The sequence below is a fragment of the Molothrus aeneus genome, chromosome 6 (assembly GCF_037042795.1).
Source record: "Molothrus aeneus isolate 106 chromosome 6, BPBGC_Maene_1.0, whole genome shotgun sequence".
In the NCBI taxonomy this organism is placed as follows: domain Eukaryota; kingdom Metazoa; phylum Chordata; class Aves; order Passeriformes; family Icteridae; genus Molothrus; species Molothrus aeneus.
Window position 1 is genome coordinate 29,454,271 of NC_089651.1, and position 26,331 is coordinate 29,480,601.

At 41.7% G+C, this 26,331-nt stretch overlaps 2 protein-coding genes across 7 annotated transcripts in view; both read left to right on the forward strand.

Moving 5' to 3' along the window:
- ACTN1 (actinin alpha 1) overlaps nucleotides 1-1,424 on the forward strand; it is an 86,063-nt gene extending 84,639 nt beyond the window's left edge. For all 5 annotated transcript variants that reach the window (XM_066552961.1, XM_066552962.1, XM_066552960.1 and 2 more), the window contains one exon: nucleotides 532-1,424. In XM_066552961.1, the coding sequence (XP_066409058.1) occupies nucleotides 532-690 (159 nt within the window). In that variant the 3' untranslated portion in view covers nucleotides 691-1,424. The remainder of the gene's footprint in view (nucleotides 1-531) is intronic.
- Nucleotides 1,425-8,950: 7,526 nt separating this feature from the next.
- On the forward strand, nucleotides 8,951-24,480 carry LOC136557407 (serine/arginine-rich splicing factor 5-like). 2 transcript variants are annotated; one of them, XM_066551183.1, is made up of 8 exons: nucleotides 8,951-9,058; nucleotides 11,184-11,322; nucleotides 14,773-14,843; nucleotides 15,607-15,693; nucleotides 17,178-17,250; nucleotides 21,043-21,116; nucleotides 22,028-22,138; nucleotides 23,011-24,480. In XM_066551183.1, the coding sequence occupies exons 2-8, from the start codon at nucleotides 11,197-11,199 to the stop codon at nucleotides 23,300-23,302; spliced, it is 834 nt and encodes a 277-aa protein (XP_066407280.1). In that variant the 5' UTR covers nucleotides 8,951-9,058; nucleotides 11,184-11,196; the 3' UTR covers nucleotides 23,303-24,480. The 2 variants fall into 2 exon arrangements, with proteins under 2 accessions (XP_066407280.1, XP_066407282.1); XM_066551185.1 differs by lacking the exon at nucleotides 8,951-9,058 and adding an exon at nucleotides 9,435-9,615.
- Nucleotides 24,481-26,331: the final 1,851 nt, after the last annotated feature.

The window sequence follows — 26,331 nt, forward strand, 5'->3', positions numbered from 1 at the left end:
GAACTGTGGAAGCAATACAAAGTGTTTGCTTGTCTGCTGCTTGTATTGGTGCACTAGCAAGAACTAGTGGGGATTGGCCCCTTCCCTTTCTCTGAAGGGAGGGAATGGCAACTCCCAAGGAGCACAAGCAGCTGGCTACCTCCTGCTGGTGAGCAACAGCATCCAAATTAAATTTCTGCTTTCTCCCATCTACTTTCAGCAGGACCTCCTTTGTCAACAGGAAGGCACATTCTTAACACTAATAACTTGCCTGACTTACCTCCAGGTCTTTCTTTAGCTGCACCAGCATCTCTCATGCAAAACCAATCTTCATTGTAAAAACCATTCACTTGTCTAAACAGTAGGGAAGGAGTGCATGTCCTCCCAGGGTGTAAGAGCAGAGAGCTCCCTGTGTGGGTGTACAGGTCTGGTTGCTGGGATGCTGTCCCTGAGTGTTGCCTGCTGCCCTGGTGTGACAGGGGGTGATTGTCCCTCAGGGGAAAGTCAGTTTCCAGGAAGTAACGAGTGCCTTAACCTTTGTCCTCATTGCAGAACTACATCACTGTGGATGAACTGCGGCGGGAGCTGCCTCCTGACCAGGCTGAATATTGCATTGCTAGGATGGCACCCTACAATGGCCGTGATGCTGTACCTGGTGCCCTGGACTACATGTCCTTCTCCACAGCCCTCTACGGTGAAAGTGACCTTTAACTTTTTTCTGTCGCACCACACGCTCCCTTCCCTCTCCCCCGTCCAACACACCCTATTTTCTCTTTGCAAAGCAACCTCTGCTCCGCTCTTTTTTGTGTTTTCCTGTTTTGCTTCAGATAACAGATCACATTTTTAAGTGGGGGGGAGGACATTGACACGGGACCGCCTACCTTGCCCTTGAAATAACAGTTTACAAATTATTTTGTGCAAAAAAGTTACATTTTAAAAAGAACAGACATATTTTATTATAGAAAAAGGTATTTTTCTCCACCAGATTGAAACTTAAAAAGAAAATGTTAAAATATTGCACCAAATATTTTTTGTTGTGACATAGGAAGTCAAGCACAATGTTACATTCCATCCTTTCCAAAAAGAACCAAACTATGGCAAAACTCCACTTGTTCTGTTAACTATTACATTTGCGTATGTCTCTCTCATCACTTTTATCTTGGGAGGGGAGAAGGCACACAAGTGCATGTGTTTGCTGGTTCACTCATTTCATGAAAATATTTTATGATAAACTTTTGAAATTGCTGTGTTTTCTAGGGAAAAAAATAATGTACACAGCTCATGTTTTCATATTTAATTAAAAAATACAATATGCCTCCTATGTTTATCAGTGCACAACTTTTTTTGTTGCTGAGAGTTGTCTGGTTTCAGAACATGAAGCTTGAGAGTTGATAACTTTGATATTGCTTGTCACAAATCATATTAAAAACTTCTTGTGATAACAACTCTAGACTTTATTCATTTGTATAGTAAAATAGTATAATCCTATTTGGTTAAACATGGTAAGGAGAAGTAAGTTACACTACATTTAAAGGTATATTCTCAGCCCCACAGCCTTTTCGTTCTTGCTGAATAATGTTGAAATTGTCACAGCTTAATGACCACTTTAAATCCCCAATACACCCCTATCTTTAGAAGCATTATTCTTGTTACTCCTTAAAAGCTAGCACAAATTAGTTACTAGAGCTGTACAAACAACAACCACCGTATCTTAAACCATTCATGAAAAATTCATCTACTGTTCCATGCTCAATATTGAACATCTGACTGATTTTGATCCCACATCTTCTGATATCATAGATTCCTCCAGGGGTCATCTTTCTACTGGACATACAAAAGAAAGCAGCCTTCAGGACAACTCCTGTGGGAGTTTTATTGAGTCATAAAGTAACACACTCATGCATGTATCCAGAAATCGGCAAAGGGAAGCAGCCATCTCATATTACAGGTGCATTTCCTGCCCTCCCACAACTTTCTTAGGAAACACAGGGTTAGGAGAAATAACATTAAAATAACATTACTGCTTCATGACATGTTTCAAGTAAGTGTTTTATAGGTATGAGCAAATACCTCTGTCTCTAGTCCCAAAGGCAGATTATATTTTGAAGTAATGACTGCAGGAATGGTGGATTTGTGGCCGGATTCGCCAAGAGCTTCTTGGTTACATTGTCCTCTGTTCCCCAGGACAGAGCTGAGTCCTGAGGAAGGTATTGTACATGGCTGGGTTCAGCATACCTACCTGAGGAAGGTATTATACAAGGTGGGTTGGGGTTCAGCACAGCTTTCTGGTCTATTCCTGACCTCCAGTAGGACACAATAAAAATTACAGCAGCACCTTGTGATGTATCCCAACATGACAGTATCTGCCTACTGTGTGGAGAAGGGATGCTAATGTCTGCTACCACACTTCTTTCCAGCATACACCAAGATCTGCATTCTCCTGCAGGCTGGATAACACAGGGGGCATGCAAATTAATGCCATTTAGCTTTATACATAGACACAGTTTGTCTTCAAAGGAGACACTGTGCAACTTAGCTATCATTGTGTTGTTAATGGAATTGAGCTGAAGCCTCCTGTGTTGAAACCCATGATACTAAGAAGCCTGGAGGGGTTGATATGAATTGTCAGTAATGTAGGACTTGGAGCAATATTTAATCCACTTGATTTTTCAGCTATGTCACTACTATGTTGCTGCAAATGGGACTGTCCTATTCAAAGGTGTGGTAAACTGATTCCCCTTGCCATGTTTCAAAGTATATAGCATAGTACTTGTCTATTTGAAAGCTAAAACAGCAGAGAGGATGACTAGAGGCCTGAACAGATAATTTATATTGAAGTTTGCCTCTGAATATCCATTGCCCGTGCTTTGGTAACCCTCTTTCCTCTTCCACAGTAGCTGCCCTGTCATTGGTTTGCTGCACCTAAAATGGACATTTGCACTGTCAAAAAAATTGATTTAAAAAAAAATTATCTCTGTAGGTTGTACCTCTCCCAGAAGATGCAATGATATTTTAATAAATTTTTATTTGCTTATTTAAACATAAAACTGGGGTGGAGGAGAATGGGAATATCTGTTGGGCTATTAAATGACCACTGTCTGGAGAAAAGATCCATATTATTTTGCAAAAGGGGTAGAAAAGAGCATAGCTGCTCCTTGGGCCATCACTTTGGGCCCAGGTCTACCACCACTCTGAGAACAAAGCCAAATTATGTTGAATGATCCTGGCGACAAGCACACTGCAAATCTGTACTTGGAGATTCTAGAAGTCTTCATAAAAATCTTTTTTCTGAGCTGTGGCAGTGTTGCAATGTGTGACCAGCTTTTACAGGAAACACCAGCTAGGTGTAAGTATTCCTAGTTTTATGACAGAAAGCAGGTGGCTCATCCCTGCTGACACTACAGATTGGTGGCAATGTGTGGGCTCCAGCCTTGTGAAAGTTGGCACCCCAGCACTGCTTTGGTGAAACTGAGATGTCAACAGCAACAGAAGGGTCTGGCCTGTGCTTCTGAGTACTTGAATACTTGAATAGGGTAAAAATATTGGCAATAGGTGTGCCTAAAATATACTGGCGTGTTTCTTCTCGGATGGCACAGCCTCCAACAAACTGGCTAGAGCTTACATGACCTGCTGCAAGACATTCACCTTCCTCATCTGCAGCACAAGATTTGTCTTGCAATTGTGTGGCCTAACAGTCTGTGGCACTTAATATGCTGAAATGTGAAAGCAGCTTTTGGTATTAGGCTCATGGTTTTGCAGCTAGCATACCATTCTTTAGCCAAGGCCTGGCATCAGCCTTGCAGAAATTCCTCTCTGGAAGCAGTTGTTTGCAGCTCAGCAGCTGCCCCTTTGTCTGCCAGGAACAAAAAAAGTGGACAATCCACTTCAAGCTCGCTCCTTCCATCCAGAGGTAAACCATTTCTGTCAGTCTCCCATCCTGACTATTTCAGGTGTGGAAATTGAAATACTTTTTGAAGAAATTAACCAAGAAATTATTTTCATGACTGTTGATATCTTTGGCTGCTGAGATCTCAATGACCTGCCTTATTCAGCCTGACTGTCTGATAGTACAGGGGCAGAAAACAACATGGGTCTTGTCTTGCCTGCCAGAATGTCAACCACATTTCCCAAAGCCTCTCAAATCTTGTGACTGTTGCATGTCTTCAGTGCTGCCAGCATCTGGTTTGGAGCAGAGTGCAGGAGCAGAGCCAGGAGTCTCAGAAGACAATGAAAGGAAACTAGTCTGCAGCCTTGAATGAACTTGGTTTCAAAGAAGTATTCATATATCCATGGAGATTCCATCCAGACGAATCAGACTGACTGGTCTTATCAGGGAAATAAAGGAGTGGGTGGGGGGTTGTAATGGCTGTGAACAGGAACAGCTTGAACTAAAATGTCTTTGTTAAGAAAACAGAATGCAAATATAATTTTCATACCACAACATGAAGATTATTTGTACAACATTACTTGCACTACAGATACTGAGGTAGCACAGATTACGAAATAAACTTAATCCTGTTGAATTAATTAAACCCTCGAGGTGACTCTGGCTCCTGAAAGAGTTGGTACTGTGCAAACCCTTAAAATCCTCTGCATTAGCACTAAGCTGCTGGGAAAGTCTTAGCATAGTAAACATAGATTAACAAAGTCTAGGGCATATCCTGGTGCAAACAGGTAATCAGAACATTCCCCAGCAGACACTGAGAAAATGTGCTAAGTGCTGTAGTCAGTAGAGAAGTCAGCTATTGCAAAGGATGAAGTTGGATGATTGCATCTGTACATCTCTAAGGCTATTGCAGATAGATTTAAATCTCAGCAATTTAAACCCACTGAAAATGACAGGAGAAAAATAATCTCTTCCATATTCTGAGGGCTCAGAGCTACTACAGACTAGATCTCACCAATAAGATATTAAAATAGATTCTTCCCATCTTTGAATACCATGCAACAGCCAGAAAATAGGGTCTCAGTTTTGTTCTCTGCTTTGACTTCTGGGACATACATGCATGAAAATATGTTGGTACAAAATGCACTACTTCCTGTCACTACCTCCCCTTACCTCTTCTCAGCAAGTCTCTTTACAGCTGCTTTCTATTAGTAGTTCACATCCTGGTGGCCAAGCCAACATTCAAGCAAAATATTGAGGACCTATAGTTATCATCATGCCTCAGTGACCCCGACCCTCAGACTGTCTGCAAAGGCATGATCTCTCACTGCTGCTGCAGCAAACACCTAGTCTTACTCCCACTGTGCACATACAGAAGGCACGGGGAAAAAGGGCTAGATGTCACTAGAAGGTAGAAATATGAAGCCTTTATTTACAGTTGCAATCCAAACTGGTGTTCAAGTCTGGAGGTATTGCTCACTAGGCTTTTCCCTGTTGCACCTAAACATTCCCTGCACACATCTGTTTCTACTTCAGGGCATGTCTGGAGTTGGAGATTGAAACTGTTGGATACCTGGTCCCATGGGATAGTCCCTTTCAGAGCCCAAGCACCCCTCTTGCAAACAGCCCTTATCACCAGGGGCCACAAATCTCACCTCATGTATAAAGAGCATTACAACCCAGCAAGTCTGGCTGCTTCCTTTGCCAAGTTTCAAGGTGGGTTTGCCACCCATTTGCTCCATAGAAGCTTAGCTGCCTAAAATATCTTCACATCAGGGGAATAATGCAAATTCAACACTTCATCCCTCCTCAGGATGCACATCTTCTAGCCCTACACCCTAACCAGCAGCAAACCTAATGGCTGGGCCAGGGAGCATTTCCTCAGCCCTCACTCAGTCTCTCCCTGAAATAAGCACTCAAGCAATAGAAGAGAAAGAATGAGCCCATATCCCCATGGTTTAAGCAATGGGTTTGCAGAAAGAATGCTGCATTTCTGTCCCTGACAGAGGTATCTTTAGGTATTTTCTATTGAACAGCCACAGGATAAAGACCCTTAGGATGGGAAACAGGCCCTAGCACACCTCTCCCAGCACCCCAAGCACTGGGCCTCCCTCTCCTTGCACTTGTCCTCCCTCAGCTGTCTGCTCCACAGTGGCAGAATTGAGTGAGAGGAGCCTCCCTCCTCCACCGGCACAGGCTCACCCAGAGGTTAGGACATTCTGGTGGGTGGGAGCCTGAATCTTCAATCTGAGGAAGACAGCAAACCTGAGCTTCCAGAGTAATGAGTGTTTCAAATGATAAGCCATTCTACAAAATGCAGCTGTTGGTCTGTACGTATCTTTTGGCAGCCAAAGAAAAGAGCAAGCCCTAGTTAGTCCCTGTTACAAACACAAGTTGGCACTCTTCTTGGAGACAAGACCATCCCTTGGATCCCAGGTGGAAGAAGGCTCTGGCACCAGCTGCAGGCAGGTGCATTTGTGTTGAGCAGGGGCAGGATATTCAGACCTACACCTCTCACCAGTGCTTCCTAGCAGCACCTCACTCATTCGCATTTTCATTTGCTAGCATTTTTGGCCTCCAAATGTCCTGTACAAGATCTAGCTTTACATCTTGGCTTGGATTCTCTCTGGATGGCTGGCACCTTGTAAGAGTGACTTGCCTGTGGTGCTCAGGAAGGTTCATGGTGGAGAAATGAACTGGCCCAGCTCACCTTCCAGCCTGAGTGCTGCAGTCATCCTACTTGCTTTTCTCAGATCATCCCCTAGATTTTTTATGGCTCTTGTGGCTTTTTAATATGACCCTGTGGCTGTCATTGTACAGATTTGCCTAAAAATAAGGACTACTTTAATCTTCAGAGTTAAGAAAGCATTTTATACCTTTATTATTAAGCACATTCAATCATCATCATCACCATCACTTTAATGAAGACTTTCACTCCTTAATGAATAGGACATAATATTTAATCTGTGGTGCTGAGCCACAGTATCCTGCTTTCTGGGACAGAGAAAATAAAATTTCTTCTTCAGGGAAGTGAGAAAGCAGTTAATTTACCCCAACAATAAACAGATTGTGGTTTTTAAGTATTCTGATTCCAGAGAAATGTTTGTTTACATCTGTAGATGTGCAGCCAGGACAGTAATAGTTCCCAGTGGGCTTTCAGATGTGTTTCTGAGAGACCAATCTTTCAGTGCAAGCAAAATAATGAGGGAGCTAAAACACAGCATTATTACTAAAGTTGATTTTGCACGTGATAGCTTCCAGAAACACTACCCACACACAAGAGGCAATGCTGCAGATTCTCCTACTGATGTATTTCATGCCTTTTACCACCCATGCAGGGTGTCCAAGAAAGGAAAGCAGGACTCCAGGCTGGCTCAGGCACTACCAGAGAAGCAGTGCTGTGTTCCAGATGCACAGCTGCATTCTTCCCTGCTGACACCATCCTAGAGGCTGAGGAGAAGCAAGATAAAACCAAAAATCTTTAATTGGGCTTCTAGCATGACTTATCTTCATTACTGCGAGTAACTCCAATCCCTATTACATCCACACCATTCCAAGACTGCCACTTAAGGAGCTTTTTTCTGCTTCTGAGCTTCTTAACAGAGCAGCTGAAGCACACAGTCACACAGAGACTCTGCTGCTGCTCCTGTAATAGTCCAGCTCTGCCACCTACACAGAATTTGCACCAAAAGTCACAGCACTGCCTTTTGAGTGTCCTGGACTGTCTTATCAAATAAAGCAGCCTTACAACTACACATTGTATTCAGAGTTGTAAGACATACTTGCACCAGCTATAGCTAGCCACATTTTCTACTTTAACCACAGCTAGCTCTGTTCTGTAGTCACATTTCTCCATTTTCTTACCAAGTAAGAGTTCACATCAGCTACCTTGTGGCAACAGTCACATCCTGGGCTGCACTAGCTGCACTCACCAGGACACCACTGGAGGGTTGGGAGAGGCGATTCTGCCCCTCTACTCAGCACTGGTGAGGCCACATCTGGAGTGTTATCTCCACAAAAGAGACGTGGACTTACTGAAGCAAATCCAGCACATCACCTCAAAGATAAGTGTGAGACTGCAAGCACTTCTCATGTAAGGAGAGGCCAAGCGAGCTGGGACTGCTCAGCCTGGAGAAGGCTGAAGGAGTGTCAATACCTGAATGGGAAAGAATGATCACTTGCAACCTAAAAGATTCTATTTATTATGTGGATGTTTAATGTCTAGGTTATCTCCCTCCTAGAGAGGGCAAAAAATTCGAATGATGCCTGAATCTAACATACAATATCATAAGGGCAAGTTAGATTTTTACTTCAAGTTAAAACAGGAAATCCAGACACGATGCTGTCAGACAAGGGGGTAAAAATGGGCAAACCAAACTGTAGTTATATTTTAAGCATTGGGACAGCGAAGACTTAACAAGCTATGCTACATTGACAAAATATAATTTTCATCTTGGTCATCATACTGTAAACTGTCATTAATTACACTGTAAGAAGTCCATAAAGTCATATATCTGACTGATAAAGCAGGAGTGTGCTGTTTATTCATGGAAAAACTGCTTCTGCCATCCAGGCCTGGATGTTCACTAGACGCTTTTCCCCAGCCAAGGTTTCCCCCTGGTGTCAGCGATTAACAATAAATATTGCGGCGTTGTCCAAAGCGGTGTCATTCTGTGTGCCGAAGAGAAAATGGTATTGAGGGGCTGGCCGCGGCACACGTGTGTTGGCAGGCCTGAGCTGCAGAGTGCATCACTCCGGATGAATTCTCCGCACGTGTGACTTTTCTCCTCCACGTGTTAAGCAGAACTGTTATCTATCTCTTTTGCCATGTCTTAGACAAAAAGTCACGGGCAGTTCAGCACGAACAGGCCGCCCATGGAAGCTGTGGATGCCCCATCCGTGGCAGTGTGCAAGGCCAGGCTGGACGGGGCTCAGAGCATCCCGGTGTAGCGGGAAATGTCCCTGTCCGCGGCGGCGGGCGGGAGCGGGATGCTCCCGGAGCCCTCCGCCATTGCCCCCCGCGCCTACGTCTCCCGTCGTGCCGCGCGGCGCGTTGCGGGCGGGGCGGTGCGCGGGGCTGTGCGCAGGCGCAGCTGTCGCGCGGCGGTCGGTCGGTGGAGCAGCCGGCAGCCATTGTCGCCGCGGCCGCAGAGCGGTTCCCTCACGGCCAGCAGGACTCGCCGCTCCGCGACGGTGCGTGGCCGCCCCTCCACCGCGGGGGGGCCGGGGCGGGCGCGGGGAGCCACCGGCGGGGTTCTGGCGGCGGTACCCTGCGGCGGGGCGGGAACGGGTCGAGGCCCGGGGCGGCGGGCGGAGGCCGCTCTGACGCCGCGCGGCGCCGCAGGCCCGAGCGCTCGGCGGAGCCGCGGCCGGGGGGGAGGAGGGGGGGGGGGGGACCGCCATCCATCGCTGCCCCGAGCTGGGAGGGCTGATCCCAGCGGGATGGCCGCGAGGAGCCGTCGCGGATTGGAGGCGAGCGCAAAGCTTCGAAGAGCCGCAGGGGCCGACGCCGCTGCGTGGGCCGGCGCCGTGATGGCGGCGGGCCTGTGAAGAGGGCCCGGCCGCCTTGGGCAGGCCGCAGGCCTGGCGCAGTCCCGGATCCTCACGGCTTCTCGAAAGGAGGGAGGAGCAGATGGCCGCTTGCTGCGGGTCCGTGCTTCCCGAGGGCTTTTCCGCACCTACTGAGTCGTCAGCGAGCGAACTCGATTTCATTGTGGTAGGAGCGACGCGTGAAGCTCCGCGCCTCGCAGGTGTCAATACAGATCTCGCATCCATTGTGCTCCTTGATAATGAGTAAATAACGCGCGGATGGGTTGTTCGTAAGTCTTTCGCAGTATATTTGACAGTTTCAGTGGTGATCAGTTCCACCCACCCACCCCGTGTTCATTTCCTTTTGTGATTCTTCTCCCCACTTTATTTTTCTAGAACTAAAAATATCGAACAGCAGTTACGCTGTCATTTTAATCTTTCAAATCTCTGTTGTTCCCAAAATGAGCGCTGTTACCAAAGTGGCTGTTCTTGCCGTGTTTTAAAGCCTACAGTTACGTAAGGCTGTCCTTCCTCTACGAGGGCCTGCCTTTCCCTTAATACCCACGGCTGGCCTGGCCAGTGTTTGTGCGGTAAGGGTGCGCCAGGGAAGCCGTGTGTTGGAACACTGGGCACTCCGCGAGGGAGCTGAACCAGCCCCCTGAACTGGATTTCCTTGTGGGCATCAAAATGCACGGGTGAGCACAAAGGAGAGAATGGCTACAAAGGGCGCAGCGTAGGCTCTTCCGAGGTTCGGGGTTGAGGCCAGTCTAAGTAAGTGCTGTTGCAGTTCAGCCCCTCGCCCCATAAAAAGCCCAGTAGCCAGGCTTCCAAAACTCCAGCACTTCTCTGACGGCACGGTAAGTCTGAGTAAAGAAAGTATTCAGTAGAAACCTAATGGGTGTACGTTAACAGAGAAGGTAAATCACATTAATTCAAAATACTGCATCCCGACTGAGGGGAATTATTTTCACAGCTGACATGACATGTCGTCTTTTTACTCTGCGTGCATTAGTGCCCAGTATTGTGCAAGATCACGTCATATTTCCATTCCTTAGGGCTCAAATTCTTTGGTTTTTTTTCTATGACAGCAGGCTCATTGAGTGAGACAAATAATTAATATTTTCCAGTTATGGGATCTTAAAAATTTTTAAACCACATAAATTGAAAAAGTGACACCTTAAGGTTAAAAATAGAGTCTTACATAGAATATCTCAAATTATATATACTGGATTAGTGGATAGCTTTAAAAATTTGAGTGCCTCAAATAGCCTTTTTTATTTTCGCCATTGTTGAAATCTCATAATGCAAAATTCTTCTTCACAGCCTGTTAGACTGTTGAAATAATATTTATGGTTACTGGAAATGAAAATAATTTGATGGCTACCATTTATCGTTTGTGTGCTAATAAAATTTTATTGAAGAGATTTTTCAAGATAAAAGCAAAAGTTTTAAGAATGTTTTTTGTTTGTTGTTATTCTCATTATTAGCATACGATTTTTTTTCCCCAGCAGCTGCTAACCCAGTAAAATCTTTGAAATTACAGATTTGGGATTTTAAGTTTTATGATTAAAAAGTGCAAAACTGGAAGTTCTTTGTGGGTTCTGCTAGAAGCCAGCAAAACAGGATTTTATCCTTTCTCTGGCTGTAGAGAATCAGGCTTTTAACATGTATACCTGGAGGGCAGTAAAATCAAATCCTATTTAACGAAGATTTCTGAGGTGTAAAAGTGATCTTAATCACCCTATTTTAAGTTTGTTAATCTGATAAACGGTGCTGTTTTCTTTTTTAGCATCACCCTTAAGATGAGTGGCTGCCGTGTCTTTGTTGGACACTTGAGCTCACGAGCTCGTGAACGGGATGTAGAGAAGTTCTTCAAGGGATATGGTCGCATACGAGAAATCCATCTGAAAAATGGATTTGGTTTTGTGGTAAGTAACAGCTTTGTTTTCCTTGCTCTTGCTTGCAGGTACTAACCTTGCTAGGATGATGTCAAGGAAAGGAAGATGTTTAAGATAATATTTACAGCGGGAAATGGAAAATATTAATAAACATTTCAGAAGGCTTTTCATAATTTTGGATTACAGTTTTGCCCAGGTTTTGCTCAAAATTTCTGTAATATTCCAGCTACATTAAATACATTGTTTGATCATAGTCTTCCGTGAGTTTAAAATTTACTCCTCATTTCTGAAGACTCTATTCTGTTATGGCAGTACAAAATTTTGCAGTCTTCACCCAGAAGAAGAGTTTATAAGAACCACTTAAGTGCCACTCTCAGCCCTTGCAGTCTGCTTGGTCATATTTCTTAAATAATGGCCTGACTTAAAAGCAGAGTAGTTGGCTACGACAGCTGGTGTAGTGGGTGCTGGCTGGTGGATCCAAGCAGCACAGCTTTGAAGTCTTGTGCAGCTGAAATTCAGCATATTCATCATCAGTACATGTTTGTAGGGCATATATGCTTGTCAGACTATGAAATTAAATAGACAGTTTATTGTATCTCAGTTACCTACCACTGCTTTCTAGAGCTCTGTGCTCCTAAGTGTCCAAATTTTGCAGCTTTACAGATCGACTCAGAATCAGCCTGTGTTTTAACTTATCTCATGAGAATTGAGAATTAGCTGTTGTGCAGCACTTAGTTCAGACTTGAAAGGCTGATACTGCCCTAGCATAATGGCAGGCTTACAGGTCACTCTTTCTGCCAAGATCAATCCCTTGAGTGAAGTTATTGGAAAGGAACAAAAGGACAGGCTTTGCCTACTTTAGTTTCATGTGAGTATTGCTCCTTAACTCCTACACATAGTGGTTTCTGGTTCCCTTGCATTCTGAGCTGCTTGTTCACTGCCAGCAGGTAAATAAATACCTGTCTCTTAAAAGTCTGGAGGTAAGTGGCTGATGTAGACATGAGCCTGAGTTTATATTTAGAGTGCTCTTTCCAATTGCTGCTATTTCTCAGTCCCCTTTCCTTGAGTGTTCCTCTTCTCTTCCTGGGCAGGGCTGTTGTCTCATTCAGGAACAGCTTCTATTCAACTCCTGTAAGCGAGTCAGTCAGTCCTCCCTCCTCTCTAGTTCCTAGGTGGAGCCATTTTCTTTGCAAAGATCACTAATAAGATTGAATCATTGTCTCATAAATTTATATTAATAATGCAATTGTTCTCAGAATAAAATGCTTTTTCTTTGCAGCTAAACAACTTTCCCTCCCATACTTGTCATCCTATCATTGTGCACCCATATCAGAAATCACTTCCATTGTTTGTGTAACTATGTTCTAGGTTTTGGAAGACTGACTGTATTCCCTTGAAGCTGCCTTTTCTTCCTGCTGAACAAACACAGCTCTCTCAGCTTTTCTTTGTTATACAACCTTCTGATGAATTTTGGTTGCCCTCTGCTAGTCTCAGTCCAATTTTTCAATGTCTTTTATGAGCTGGAGAGACCAAAACTTGACACAGTGTTCCAGGTGTGGCCTAACAAATGCCAAGTGGGGTGGAATAATAGCACCCCTCGGTTTGCTGATTGTTCTCCTACGGATGCAGCCCAGGATACAATTTGCTGTCATTGCAGCAAGGCCATGCTGCTGACTCATGCTTAGCTGACTCTCTACAGGATTTCCATGGCCTTTTCAGCAGAGCTGCTCTCCAGCCACTCAGCCCCCAGCGCATTCTGCTGCTTAGGATTGTCTTATGCCACATGCAGCACGTCATGGAGTATCTTTCATTAAGATTTGTCATTCTTGCTTGCTTAATCTTTCAGCCTATCAAGGTCTTTATGTAGGATGGTTTTTCATTCTGGTAAATTTATTTGTCCTCCCAGACACAGAACTGCAGAGGCTGTGCTTGATCCTGTCATCCATGTCATTTATAAACACACGGAATGGCATTATCCTTCATGGCACTTCATTGGCCTTGTGCTATCAGCTCATCTTTATTTTCTGTTATTTAAGACTTGTGTTTATAAAACTTATTACAAAACCAAGTAAATATTGTTATAGTGCTAAAAGCATGTTTTGTTGTGCTTGATTGAAATCATTGCTTAATCTTTGAAACTAATTATATTGACTTAAATTTTGTAGCTTTCAGAACATAGTGTTTTCAAATTTCAAACCATAAAGCTAGATAGACTTGCACATGTTCCGTTTGTTAGAAAGTAGTTGACATAATGGGACTTGTAGTTGCCAACTACTGATACTTTTAAATGCTGGACTTAAATTATGTGTCTTAAGATAATCTTTGCATCATCATGCAAGGATGTGTGATGTTTCACTTGGTAGTGAAACAAATTTCAGTGCAGAAGGGGGAAGATTGCTTAAGCCAGTATTGCTTCTGAAAAGCAGTTTATAGTTATGCAAACACTTTGTTCAACTTGGGAAGCTTCTTCTCTGTTGTTCGTTCCTTGCAAGCTGCAGTTCCACAATTTTTTCTCTCCATCTGCCCTGTTGCTGCCAGCAGTCCCTACCCAGCTGCTTGTTCTCTCTGCTTTATTTCTTTCCTTTGTCCCCTTGCCTCTCATGGTGTTGCTGCAGTTATCCAGCCACACATAATGAACCTACCTGGGAACCTGATATGATTGAAAAATAACACTTTTTGACCCCCACCTCCTGCACAAAGTGGGCTGTTTTTTCATCTGGGTAGGTTTCTTGACCTAGTTTCCTGCAGAGCTGTGCAAGCATCTTTGCCAAGAACCAGTAGGCTGGATAGTGGGCAGAGGCTACTCAGGCTGACTAAAGCAGCATTTCTGCCAAAAGTGAAGTGACAGATTCCATTGCAACAGTAAAGGGAATTATGCTTGTTATAGCTGATCTGGACCTGCAGGTGGCCAGCGCTGAAGAAGGGCTTATGTTTCATACTCTTCTTACATGGGCATCTTTTTGCCCAGCTAGTGAACTGAATTCACTCTGAAAAAAATTAGGAGGGCTTTTTTTTCTGGTTCACTCTTTCTTTGCTGGTTCAGTAAGAATTTAATCTTAGGAGAGTTTTGGCAGTGCACAGCTCTCCTGCATTTAATCAGGTCATGCTGTTATATTCAATTTTCCTGTATGTGGAGCTGTGTTTTAAATTATATGCCTTTAAGTAGTTTCCCCCGCCTCTCCCCAAAAGTATTTTAGATATTTCTTAGCAAACCTGGTAATGTAATTAATAAGTCCTGCAAATAAGTTATACTGAAACAACTGGGGAGGCAAAAGGAGTTTGTGGGATGGAGGGAGAAGAAATCATCATGACTAGGAACATCTTGGCTTTTCAGTCATAAATGTACTAGGAACTAGTTTCCTTATTCAAAGTTCTTGGTGATACTTGCTGTAGAAATGTAAAATTTATAAAGAAGCATATTTATTAGTATTTGCATATACTGGGAGGGAAAATACATTTTTATTTCTATTTTCTTCTTAGGAATTCGAAGACCACAGGGATGCTGATGATGCAATTTATGAACTAAATGGTAAAGAGCTGTGTGATGAAAGGTAAGTATGATAGCATAATTTCCCTTAACAGAAAAAGTGCTTTGCATCTAAATGCAGTGCATCATCTTGTGCTCTGACACCCATTTCCTGTGGTTCTATAGTGGGATATACCTTCCATAACTTTAAAGATATTCATTAGGATCCAGTCTTGTTTAAGGCAAAGATTAGTTTAGGACTGGAGGAGGAGTGGTTTAGAGCAGGGCTGACCATTTTCTCTACTTGTACTTAGTTCTCTTTCAGAGGTAACTCAGGATCTTCTCATTAGGAATATTAGTAAGAGTGAATTGAACTTATTTAGTATTTATCTGTCTATTGACCAGAAAATAATCTGATGATAGCCTATTATCATTTGGATCATTGCACTTCAGTTGGCAGCAATGTGAACTATAGTCATTGAATGTTGCAGTAATTTTTATTGTGATTATGGAAGCTGTATGTTAGGTCATTAGGTTGTTGTTGGTTATTTTAGTATTCTTTTCTCTCTGTGAGTACTCCTGGACTCTGGTTGAGCATATTCAAGTGTTTGTCTTAATTACAGACTCGTGACAATTTTCATGAAAATCTGAGGGAGACCAATGAGAAAAAACACTGGTCTGGCTCTTTAAGAAATGCCAGTGGTTGTGTTATAAATCGTTTCTAGCAAGGGCAAGATAGTTCTTGTTTGTGCACATTGTGCACATTTGCTTCCAGTCAATGTCAAATACTTTAAGTTTGTTGTTTTAATTTTTTTATGTGCTTGGGGTTTTTTTGTTCCTGTCAAAAGGGTCACAATTGAACATGCTCGAGCCCGAAGAGGAAGGGGAAGATTCTCACAACGGTTCAGTTATTACCAGTCGCAGAGTGGATCTAGGTAGGTGGTCTGAGCTCTCTGTCCTTTTCCTCTTCCAGTCACAAAAGAACTGTGTCCTTTTCTTCTTCCGGTCACAAAAGAACTGGAGTTTTCTTTTTGTGATTTAGGGATCCAGCTCTGGTTCCCTGTATAGCTTCACAAAAAAAGTTTTTATGTTCTCAAACCTTGCAGGTTCATTACTATTACTTGCCCTCTCAGGCTGAGGAGAGTGGGGATTTTAAAGCAGTTTAACTGTCTCAGAGAGGTTCACAAACCTATTATGAAATGTGCCTTCGCCATATTGTAGGCACTACACTGGTCTTGCTTCCTGCTGTCATGTAAATGACGTGAAGGAGTATTGCTGCAGTTGGATTGGCTGATTTTAATACTAAGTCAAGAGAAATGCAGAGCTTCTCTATTGCAGCTTTTGATTTTGATTCACCAAATTGAGCTTACCTGATAAGTAGGATATTGTAGAGCAGTAATTCAAGGTATTTACTGTCTAACCAAGTTTTCACATTTCCAGTTGTATGATTATCAAAATGCTTATTTCAGCACAGCCTAGAAAAGGAGCAGTGCTAGGGCACAAGATAAAACACTTGTGCATGTGTTAGTAAATACCAGTTGACTAAGTTTGCTGACCAAGCAGGAGAGTCTCTCTCCAGTGATGGAATGTGCAAACCAGGACACAGCTCATCTCTAGAATACCTCTAGAGGACATGCAGTATTTGTGAAGTTGTTCACTTTCAGTGATTAGAGCCAGTGGTGAACTTTGTGCCAACGTGCAGCGAAAGTTCTGCAGATTTGCATGTATTCTGCCAGCCAACTACACATTACATCTTTTCACTTTATATCTACCTGTGTGAAGGAAATATGTGTGGAAGAATTTACTCTGTAGAAACATTCATAGCTGTGGCCTGTGCAGAGTAGAGTTTGGAAGAAAGATGAAGATACATGGGACATAAACCTTCACATCTGTTGCAAAGTCAGAATTGCTGCCAGTTACCAACCAATGTCTGGAACATCTAATTTGCATATGCAAGTGTGTTAATTAGATTTTTTTTTACTTTAGTGCCAATAACCTTGGTGTGGTATAATTGGTCCAAGGTCCAGGCTACAAGTGAACTTTCAAAATAGCAAGTTTGTTTGATTGAAGGTCGTGGGCATCTGACTTTGTAGTCATGTTCATGATGTCAGACTGTAGTCTAGTACTAGACAAGAAGAGGTTTGCAATAATGGAAAAATAAGAGTCATCCTGCCACTTTCATGTCTCTGAGTCCTCTTGTTTAAATACTTGGCAGATCTGGGTGTTCTGAAAAAACTTGGGACACTCTTCTAGTGGAGTCTTAAATATACTCTTGACTAAGAAGAATCAAGTCTGCAGTCCAGCAATAATCACATTACTTAAATCATTCAGCGAACTGTAGAAAATGTCAGATTTCTTAAACTTTACATTCCTTACACTGGAGATTTTTTTCTTTTTTGTCCCCTTTGAATTCTTCCAGCCGGTATGGGCCTCCTGTTCGTACTGAACACAGGATCATTGTTGAAAACCTTTCATCCCGTATCAGCTGGCAGGTGAGTTAGCATCTTACCTTCTCTTTTTTACACCTTATTTTACTACTCCGTAAGTAGACTGCATTCAGTCTAATTTCTTAATAAAGCCATCATAAATATTTAATGTCAACAAAAAATAAGAAAAATGCTTCAGGGATTGGTGAAAATTAGCATTCAAGCATTTACAGAAGTCCTTTGTTTCAAAGCTGGGCAAATATTCTGTAACTAGATTTTGTAGTTGGGAACAGATTCTTAATTCTATTTGCCAGCTAATAAAACTTTAGAAGACTCTAAATTGTTTCTAAAATATTGAAACATTGCATTAATTCAAACTATGTAATTCTTTTGTATTGTTACACCTGGAGATGCATGCCTTTGTTTTGGTTGTAATTTACAGTCTTTTCTTATGTTTTGCAAAATATTTTTGTGACCCAATTAATGATTGAGAATTCTGGTAATACATCATTATTAGAGGAAATTTTAAGAGAGCTACTGTGTGGAGTATGCTTATTGTAGATAGTTTTTTTTTAAAACCCAAACTTTCAGTACTTGTAATTTGAAGCTTTCTTACCACCTTTCTTTTTTTTGTTGGTTTTTTTCACCTCTTGCTAATGTTTTGCTAATATTTAGCTTGCTTTTAACAGAATAGCCATGTAATGAATTCTTTTAGTTATGTTCTGTGTAGTGTATAGAAAGTTCACTTTGTAAGGACATAGCAACAGATGCTATTTACAAAAGGTGAGTGAATAGTGGAGTTTAGTCTTGTTCGTTAAGCTATATATTCTTTGAATGAAGAGACTTTGATTAAAGTCCTGAAAGATGCAGTAGGACATATTGAATGTTCAAAGCCTCGGCCTTGGAGCTACTTCCCCACAAGGAGGCTTCTTGGTTTGCCTGGAGCTCTGCTGATGTGTTTCGTAAGAGTTGGGTGCAATCCATGCAGATCAACGGTTGAACTCAAGTTTATCTTCTGCATGACAGGTTCAAAGGGTTCGTAACAGAACAGTTGTGTTAATTATTGAATAACTAAAGAAAACCAGCTGAGTTGAGGTTATCATCAACTGGATTTAATCTAAGTATCTTCTGGGTTTGCTACGCGGTTACATATATGAAGAGATTGTCACTTGGAAACAACAGTAGGGACCAGAGAAGTAAGCTATAATGGAGTGTTAAGGAAAACAAATCCTATAAGACTTTTTAGTGTTAAATGCATAACTTGAAAAAAAATTAACATTTTTGTAACTTTCTTTTACTTGTGAATATTTATAATGGCTTTATGTGTACTTACATTTTAATCTGAAGCCCACCCAATTCAGATTTCATACTGATGAATCTTTTAGTATTCTAATGAAATGTTTTAATGTCTCTTAAATACATGATAAGTTATCATAAGAGACTTTTCGATACCTGCCTAAATAGACATCATTTGAAGGTAACAACCATATGCAAGCTACATTTACTTTTGAAGTTGTACTGCTTTGGTACTAACTCTGTAGTGTTTTAACTTCTAACTGTGCTACTTAAAACACATTAAAATAGCTAATCCATTAACAGTAGTGCCATTATTCTTCCCTTCTAATCTGTGCTAGGAAGCACACTCGTTATGGAACCTTGCTTTTAAACTTGCACACAGAATTTAATCTTTGGTGTGCCCAGATCCCCATACTTTGAGAACATCTATCTCCCTTAAAAGTTACTGTGTTGGGATATTTAAACATAGAAAAAGCCAGAAATATTTGTATTCAGATCAATTTCCTCAGATTGTTGACTATATTGTTAATAGATAATCCCATCTCTAAGTAGTAGACAAACTGTTAGATGCTCTCCTTTTTTTTTTTTAGCAAACATGTATTTCTGCATGTTTAGAGCTTTCCAACCACCCTGATCAGTTTCCCAGTATCAAATTTTCAAGCAGTTGAGAAAAGTAGGTCTGTATTACATCAAGATATATTTTCCTACTTATGGTTGTCCTACACCTTATTTCTCTCTGGTGCTAAGGACAACAGGGTTTTCTTGTTCTATTTAAGGTGACCCAGAACAGTAAATTTAAGATAAAATTTGATCGTTCCACTGGTTAGGTGATACCAGGTAACTTGTAAAACACTCCCCTAATTACAGAATGTTGAGCTTTTATAACACATGCACACTTCCTCTCTTTTGAGAAGTAATGTTGGCGTCTTAATCGTGTTGACATTGCGATTACAAATAATATTTCATGTTGACGTTTCTTAGGATTCAGCACGTAATGTGGCAGGATTGTGGGAGCCTCAATCTTAAAGCCTAAAGTTACTGATTTGGGAAATAATCGTGTAGATTAACATTTTTTAACTCCCTTTTGACTTACCAGTCCTGGTCAGGTTAAAGTCTCATTGACTTGAGCAAAGCCAAAATTTTGTCCATCATCTCTAAATTGAGATAATTTGAAGTATTGTTTTTAATAGTACTAATAGGGACCAATTTTCATTTGCTGTTAGGGTTTCTTTATATTAAGACCTGTGAAACAAGGAAAATATCTACTACTTTCCATGTATCAGTTTTTATCAAAAAACTATTGAATCGAAATACTAGATAAAACTAAGCTTTTTTATATTCTGTGGCAAATGTTCTAAAGTTTTTTCTTGGCTTTTTGTTTTGTAGTCTTTTGTTCCTTAAGCGTATTTCTAATTCTAACCAAGTGCATTTTGAACTTCTTCTAACAACCTTGATTTGGTTAACCTTCATTTTTCTTGTGTGGAAGAAAAAGAACCAAAGATTTGGGGGTTTTCTAGTGGCTGAAATTCTAGGGTTTGGCCTGTTCTGAATTTTCCTTTTGGTTCCTATGACACTCCTGTTTTTTGGCAGTCTAGATCTTGGTTTGCCTGGGTTTGATCTCGATTGGCTAGCACAGATCATCCTCGGGTTCTTTAGCCACTTCTGGAGACTGGAGACTATGTCCAGTGCTTTCAGGGCCTCTGGTACCTCCGTGAAGCATATTGCTATGAGCCATCACTGCCTTTCTCATGTAAGAGAGTTCCTCTTGGCCAGCTAGGTATTGGACAAGCAGCTCTTTGCTTAAGGTACCTTCTTATATCACCTGCCACTTGTGGTGTGCTGCGGTAAGTAGTGTGGGATTATAAAATACCAGATACTGTTGGGTAAAAGTGCTGCCTTAACTTAGACAAATGTTTAGCTTTTTAGTGACCTCTTGCATTATTTGTTTGTACTTTCTCCTATTGCTGAGCAAGTAATTTTACTTGTCCATGTTTAGCCTCTGTTAAGTTTAAGACAAGGATGTATATTGATGTGACACTGTAGTGTGACGGATACTCAAATGAAACTTTTAAAGAAAAATTCCTTTGTAAAATTTTTAATTACATTGTAGTTAGACCTTTTGGCTTTTAATTTTGCTTTGAAGCTGGGGGAGGTGAGCATAAAGGTTGAATTTGTCTACACTTTTTGGAATGTCATTTAGCTGGGGCGTTAGTTATGAAAATCTGGATTTAATACTACCGCACTTCTCAGTTCTGATTTCAGGGGACATGTTGGTTTTTTAAGTATTGCATTGTGTTTTCGTAACAGCTGGTTTTGGGATGTAGGATTATCTTGAAAGCAGTGTTTTATTCACTGTAGCTGTAAAATGATGCATCCTTTCTATATGCAGCTGCTATTACATAAGCTGTTTCAGAAACTTTTTCTAAATTATATATATTTATTTTTTTATATATAGAAATTGAAAAGCATTAAGCAGTTTCAGCAGGGAAAGTTTTAGGGGAGTATTCTGCTACCTGACTGATTTGTGTCCCGTTCAAACTAAAATGTTAACTTTTGCTGTAGGACTTGAAAGATGTCATGAGAAAGGCAGGGGAGGTCACCTATGTGGATGCACACAGAAACAACAGGAATGAAGGGTAAGTTCATTTTGTGTCTTCGTGTGATATGATAGCTGAAACTACTAAGGGCATGATTTTTCCTTTAATACAGAAGAAGTGAGATATAGATCTATAGGGTGGCTTAGATGCGGAAATTTCTCTAGTTAAGGAACCAAAACAATCCAAAACATGAACTGATAGTAAGTAGGAGTTCAGCGTCTATTCTCTATCATGAAAGCAGGAAAGGAAGGGAGAATTCCTCTCAAACGTTAGGCCCTACTGTCTTATTTTTATATAATCATTTATGATCTGAGGCCTGAGGCTAAAACACCTCCTGTCTGTGGCTGCTCTACACTGGTTCAGCAGTCAAAGTCATGGGAAGTGAACATAACCAACTTCCATGGGGAATACCTACCTGCCCACTCTCTGTTCTCAGTTCTACAGACTACAAAGGTCCTGCACAACAAAGCAGGAGGGAAGGAAGTGTGAATAAAGTGTCTGTGCTGGCAAAACTGCTCTTGGGCCACTGCAAACCAATGCAACATAGACCCTGTTTTGAGTTCAAACTTAAAAAACCACAAAGACTGGACTTTTCTATTCACTGTTAAAATTCTTGAATAAGTCAGAAGAGTCTGCAAACTTGTTTTGTTTCATGGGCAGCTTTGGGATGCAGTTTAGTGGAGGACTGATAGGTATTTCCTCAGCTGATGCAGGTTTATGCAGCTTTCTGCATTTTCTCCATCTCCTTGCAGATGGCAGTTCTGCTATTGTTTAAGTAGATGTGAGAGGTATGGATAGCTAGGACTGTTGGTGTCATATTTTCTTATTAACCATGTTAAAAACTAGCTTTCAGAAGATGAAACAGCTGTGAATCAACAGATTAAAAAAGACGTGCTTTCCTTATTTTTTGCTTCTCTGAAACTTTTCTTTCATTTCATTATGGTATACAGGGTTGTGGAGTTTGCATCTTACAGTGACATGAAGAGTGCTCTGGAAAAACTGGATGGCACTGAGCTGAATGGACGCAGAATTAAACTGACTGAAGACCACAGAAGGCATAGGTATGTCACCTGGCATGATAAAATTCTGCTGAGGGCATGGATTTGGGTAGTATTTGTGCCAAAGTTTGATTATGTAGTTTTTTGGCCCCAAGCTAAATATCACTGCACAGAGCCACTTTTGAGCAGTGTAAACAGATAAGGATAAGAACTAACTTGCTTAAACAGGGTAAATAGAACAGTTTTGGATGTGGGTAAAATTTTTTTTAAAGACAAAATGTGGTATTATAAAGAAAGAACTTCTTAAAACATGAATTTTCATATTAAAAATGTTTCATTTAAAGGAAAGCTGTTTCACAGTCCTGTGAAATATTTTCAAATAGTTGTGAAAGCCAATTTGTTCATGAGAATAAAAGAAAATCAGTTAGCTTGCTTGCATTATTTCTAACCAGTTCTGCTGTTCAGTCATAAAAATCATGTGGGCTGCAGCTCTTTCATTATCTCTTTCCATGAAAAAAGGGATGCATTACTAGTGAAGGTAAGTTCCATTTCTGTGTTTTTCTTGATAAACTAAATGATACTTCAAGGCAGGATGTTTGCAGACAAAGAGTTGTTCTTTGATAGAGATTCCCCTGCCTAAAAATTGGTTTCTCTCCTCCTGGCAGGAGCTGGGGAGAGGCATCTTTTATTAGGCAGATCATATTGTGCCAGTAGCAGAGAGTGTCAAGGCCAGCAGTTCCTGCTGGCCTTCACCTAGGAAGATGCTGTCATGATGGAGCAGAGCAGAAATCTAGCAGCCCTGTGAAATGGCTGAATGCTGTGAATAGCGCTTTCACAGGTTCACATGGATGGGCCATGCGTACAGAGTAAATTTTACATGATTGTTTTAAATTTAGTAAGAGGTGAGACTACAGTTTTTAATTTTGTTTTTCTAGAAGCAGATCTCGATCAAGGAGTTACTCAAGATCTCGCAGCAGGTCCAGGTCTACAGGATCTTCCAGATCGGACAGCCGGTCCCGCTCCCGCTCCAGGTCCCGCTCCAGGTCCAGGTCTCGCTCTCGATCCCGCTCTCGCTCTCGATCCCGCTCTCGTTCTCGCAGTCGTACTCCTAAAAAGAGTTACTCCCACAAAAGCCACCGCTCCAGCTTGATAGCTTCTTCCCCCTCTCCCTCTTCTTCTAAAAGAAAATCTCGTTCTAGGTCGAGCTCTGCTCACAGCCGTAGTTAACCTGCTTTGAGAGATGTATTAATTAATTTGATTCAAGTTTCTTCAAGACTTGAGACAAGTTATATGTGAGATCTGGGAGGGGAAGAGTTAACATGATGAAAGGGTGACCTCCTCTTACATTGCCAAAGTGCCTGTCATCAAATAGGCCATCTCTGTGAGGAGGGGCTGGCTGTCAGCTTTCTTCTTTCAGTGAAGTCTGGAGTGGGAAGTCTTTTTTATTTTTTCCCCTGCTATTAGTAAACATTTCTATCATAGATATATTATGTACACGTAATGCTGAGGTAATGGGATGAGACAATACGCTGCTTTCTCCCTTTCTTGCCCCTACTTTCCCCTCCACCTCCAAGGCCTTTGACTTCCAAAATACTATGTTAGCTTTTGTCCTTGGTATTAAGTCTGAGAACAGGAAGTATAGATTTAATTCCTTTAAGGTTCTGTGGCTACTTTTCTGTGCGAGAATGAATGGACCAGATAAAATTAGTTTAGAGTTCCCCTTTTTCCCTGTTGCTTGGCTTAACAGGCTGTTTAAGTTCCAGCTTTACATGACCTTGACAATATGCTTAATTTGCAAAAGACTTTCAGGAATACACATTGGTTAGTTGAATATTGCTCACTTGGATAATGGATTAATACAATGTTAAGCAGTAATGAAAGCTGGAATTTTCTGTTAAAATGAGACATACCATCCAGATGTCAGGTTTATTGGGAATCCATTATAATAATTTTACAGTAATTCACTAGTATGTGGTATTGTATGTATAGGCCTTATTTGACAGGTGACTTCATAAAACTGCACAGAAATGTCAATATGCATGTCCATGTTTTTGATGTTTATTAAAGTGACATAGCTTTCATACCCAAAAGTGTGATACTGAATAACATGTGTATGACTAGCAATAGTCTTGATGGAAAGGAAGGTTATTTTAGTAATGAGAGCAGCAAAAAAAATTCCCAGGAAAAGTGTAGTCTAAATCTCCGGAATGCACACTTGTTTTGATTAATAGAAATTTCCACTGCAAATACTGTTGTTCTTACAATTTGGAATTAGATATTTTTTTTTAACTTCTGTATTGTCAAAGAAGGGAAACATTTTTGGAAGAAATATGTAAATTAATCCCAAAGTCTTACATGTATTTAAATGTACCATTCCTAATAAAATCAATCCTTTTTCTGGCTTATTTTGCAGTTTGGTTTAATTGTTGCTGTTGCTCACTTCAGTCTTTCTGACATGATCAGAAAGAAATTTATTTGTAGGTATACCTGTATAGAAGCAAGAAAATGGAAACTAGAAACCAGTTATAAGTGACCAGATGCTGACTAACTGGAGGACAGCTTAGGATTTTACTGTCATGGCCAGCAGTGGCTGTTTGAATAAATGGCAAAAGGATTCTTTCTGCAGTCCTTGCAAACAGGGTTGTGTGATACCGTCTGCTCTGACACTTCAACAGTGGAACCAACAACCAAATGGCCATGGGTATTGGAATCTTACTATAGGTAAATTCATTTGCCACTTCTGAAATACTGTACTAGAGATTCTCAAATTGCCTACACAATTTGTGTACATATAAGGCTTCAAGGCTAACACCCTTTGTAAAGCCAAGTTGTTGGTGACCCTGCCATGGCAGGGGTTTGGAACTAGATTTTTAGGATCGCTTCCCACCTAAACTATTCTTTCATTCTTTGCAATGTTTGGCCACAGGACATTTTCCTCCTAGGGGAAGGAAGCCTTATCCTACAGCATGCAAATGATTGCAGCACAGGGTACACCCACCGGGAACTCAAGCACTGCAATTATTTGCATTTCAGCAACTGGCTGCATCATCCCCCCAAAACAAGAGCACTTCTTTATTACTAATTACATTTTTGTCAGTTTAACACACGGCTTTTCATCATCCAAGGGTATCCCAGTGGTTCATGAAGATAAACATTATTGTGCTTGGCCACATCACATCTCTGCTTTATTGATGAGAAAAGCGAGCGTTGTGTGTGTGCTCAGCGGTGGTTGCCAAAAAAAAGGAGGTGAGGAGGAGGAGGAAGAATATTCCTGCCAGGAAGGCTAGGATTCCTCACTGAGCAGGTTTGGCTCCGGCTTCTGCCATCTACTGGCTGTCCTTGTGCCAATGCTCCTGGGACTGTGAACGGGCTGAGAAGGGTGTGGCCTCTGTTCGAGGACAAGACATTTGTCTTTCAAAACCGCGCTGAAGGAGCAACGTGATCCCGAGTAGGAACAGCCCCTGGATCCATACCTGTATCGCTCTGCCCCGCTCCAGCAAAGGGTCAAGGGCCTTGAGTGCCAGGGCTGGAATTTCTCCACTCTGCCAGCTCCTCCTGCCACTCCCCCATCTGAGAGCTAACTTGTACAGCTCCTAAGTGGAATTAGTCTTACAGAGGTTTTGGAAGCATGTAATTTCCCATCTGTTTCCCTCATTTCCACTCCATAGCCATTGTTTGCTGGCAGACTAAGTGCTTTGTGCATCCAGTACCTGAGGGCACATTTCCCATTTCTCCAGTCCTCCAATCAGGTCCCCCTTCACCTCCTCTCTCTGCAAACCTGCTGGAGAATTGTTAGCCTTTCACCCCGGGTGATTTACTGGGACAATAATGCTGAGTAGCCAACAGTTACACCTGGCAGAAGGCTCCATGCCAGCCTAAAGGAGGGGATGCAGCAGAAACATCAGGGAGCTGTTCAGGCCTTAGAGTCAGCACCAGGAGGAAAGTGCAAGGGTTAACAGGCTGGGGTTAGGAACAAGGCCAGTTATATGCTGTAGTGGAATACCAGCTAATGGCAACTCTGTCTGGGTAGTCTCAAGGTGTTCAAAGGATATTCACTGCTATTGATTTGCTGGGCCTAAGACCATGAGGGAGTGATGAGGGAGGGAATAATGTATGGCAAAACTTGTTTTTCAAGATTAACAAAGGACTCAAAATAGAGAGTTTCACTGGTAATGAATGATATTTTTGTGTAGTGTGATGGCAATTTCTTGTAACCAGGGATGAACATGGTCTTTACCAGTTGTCTCCTTTTCCAC

What these genes read in the sequence shown, in the direction of transcription:
- LOC136557407 (XM_066551183.1), top strand. Translation starts at nt 11,197, where the DNA reads ATGAGTGGCTGCCGTGTCTTTGTTGGACACTTGAGCTCACGAGCTCGT. An exon ending in CAGTCGCAGAGTGGATCTAG is followed by an intron (nt 15,694 to 17,177) that starts GTAGGTGGTCTG and finishes GAATTCTTCCAG; the next exon opens with CCGGTATGGGCCTCCTGTTC. An exon ending in GAAGACCACAGAAGGCATAG is followed by an intron (nt 22,139 to 23,010) that starts GTATGTCACCTG and finishes TTGTTTTTCTAG; the next exon opens with AAGCAGATCTCGATCAAGGA.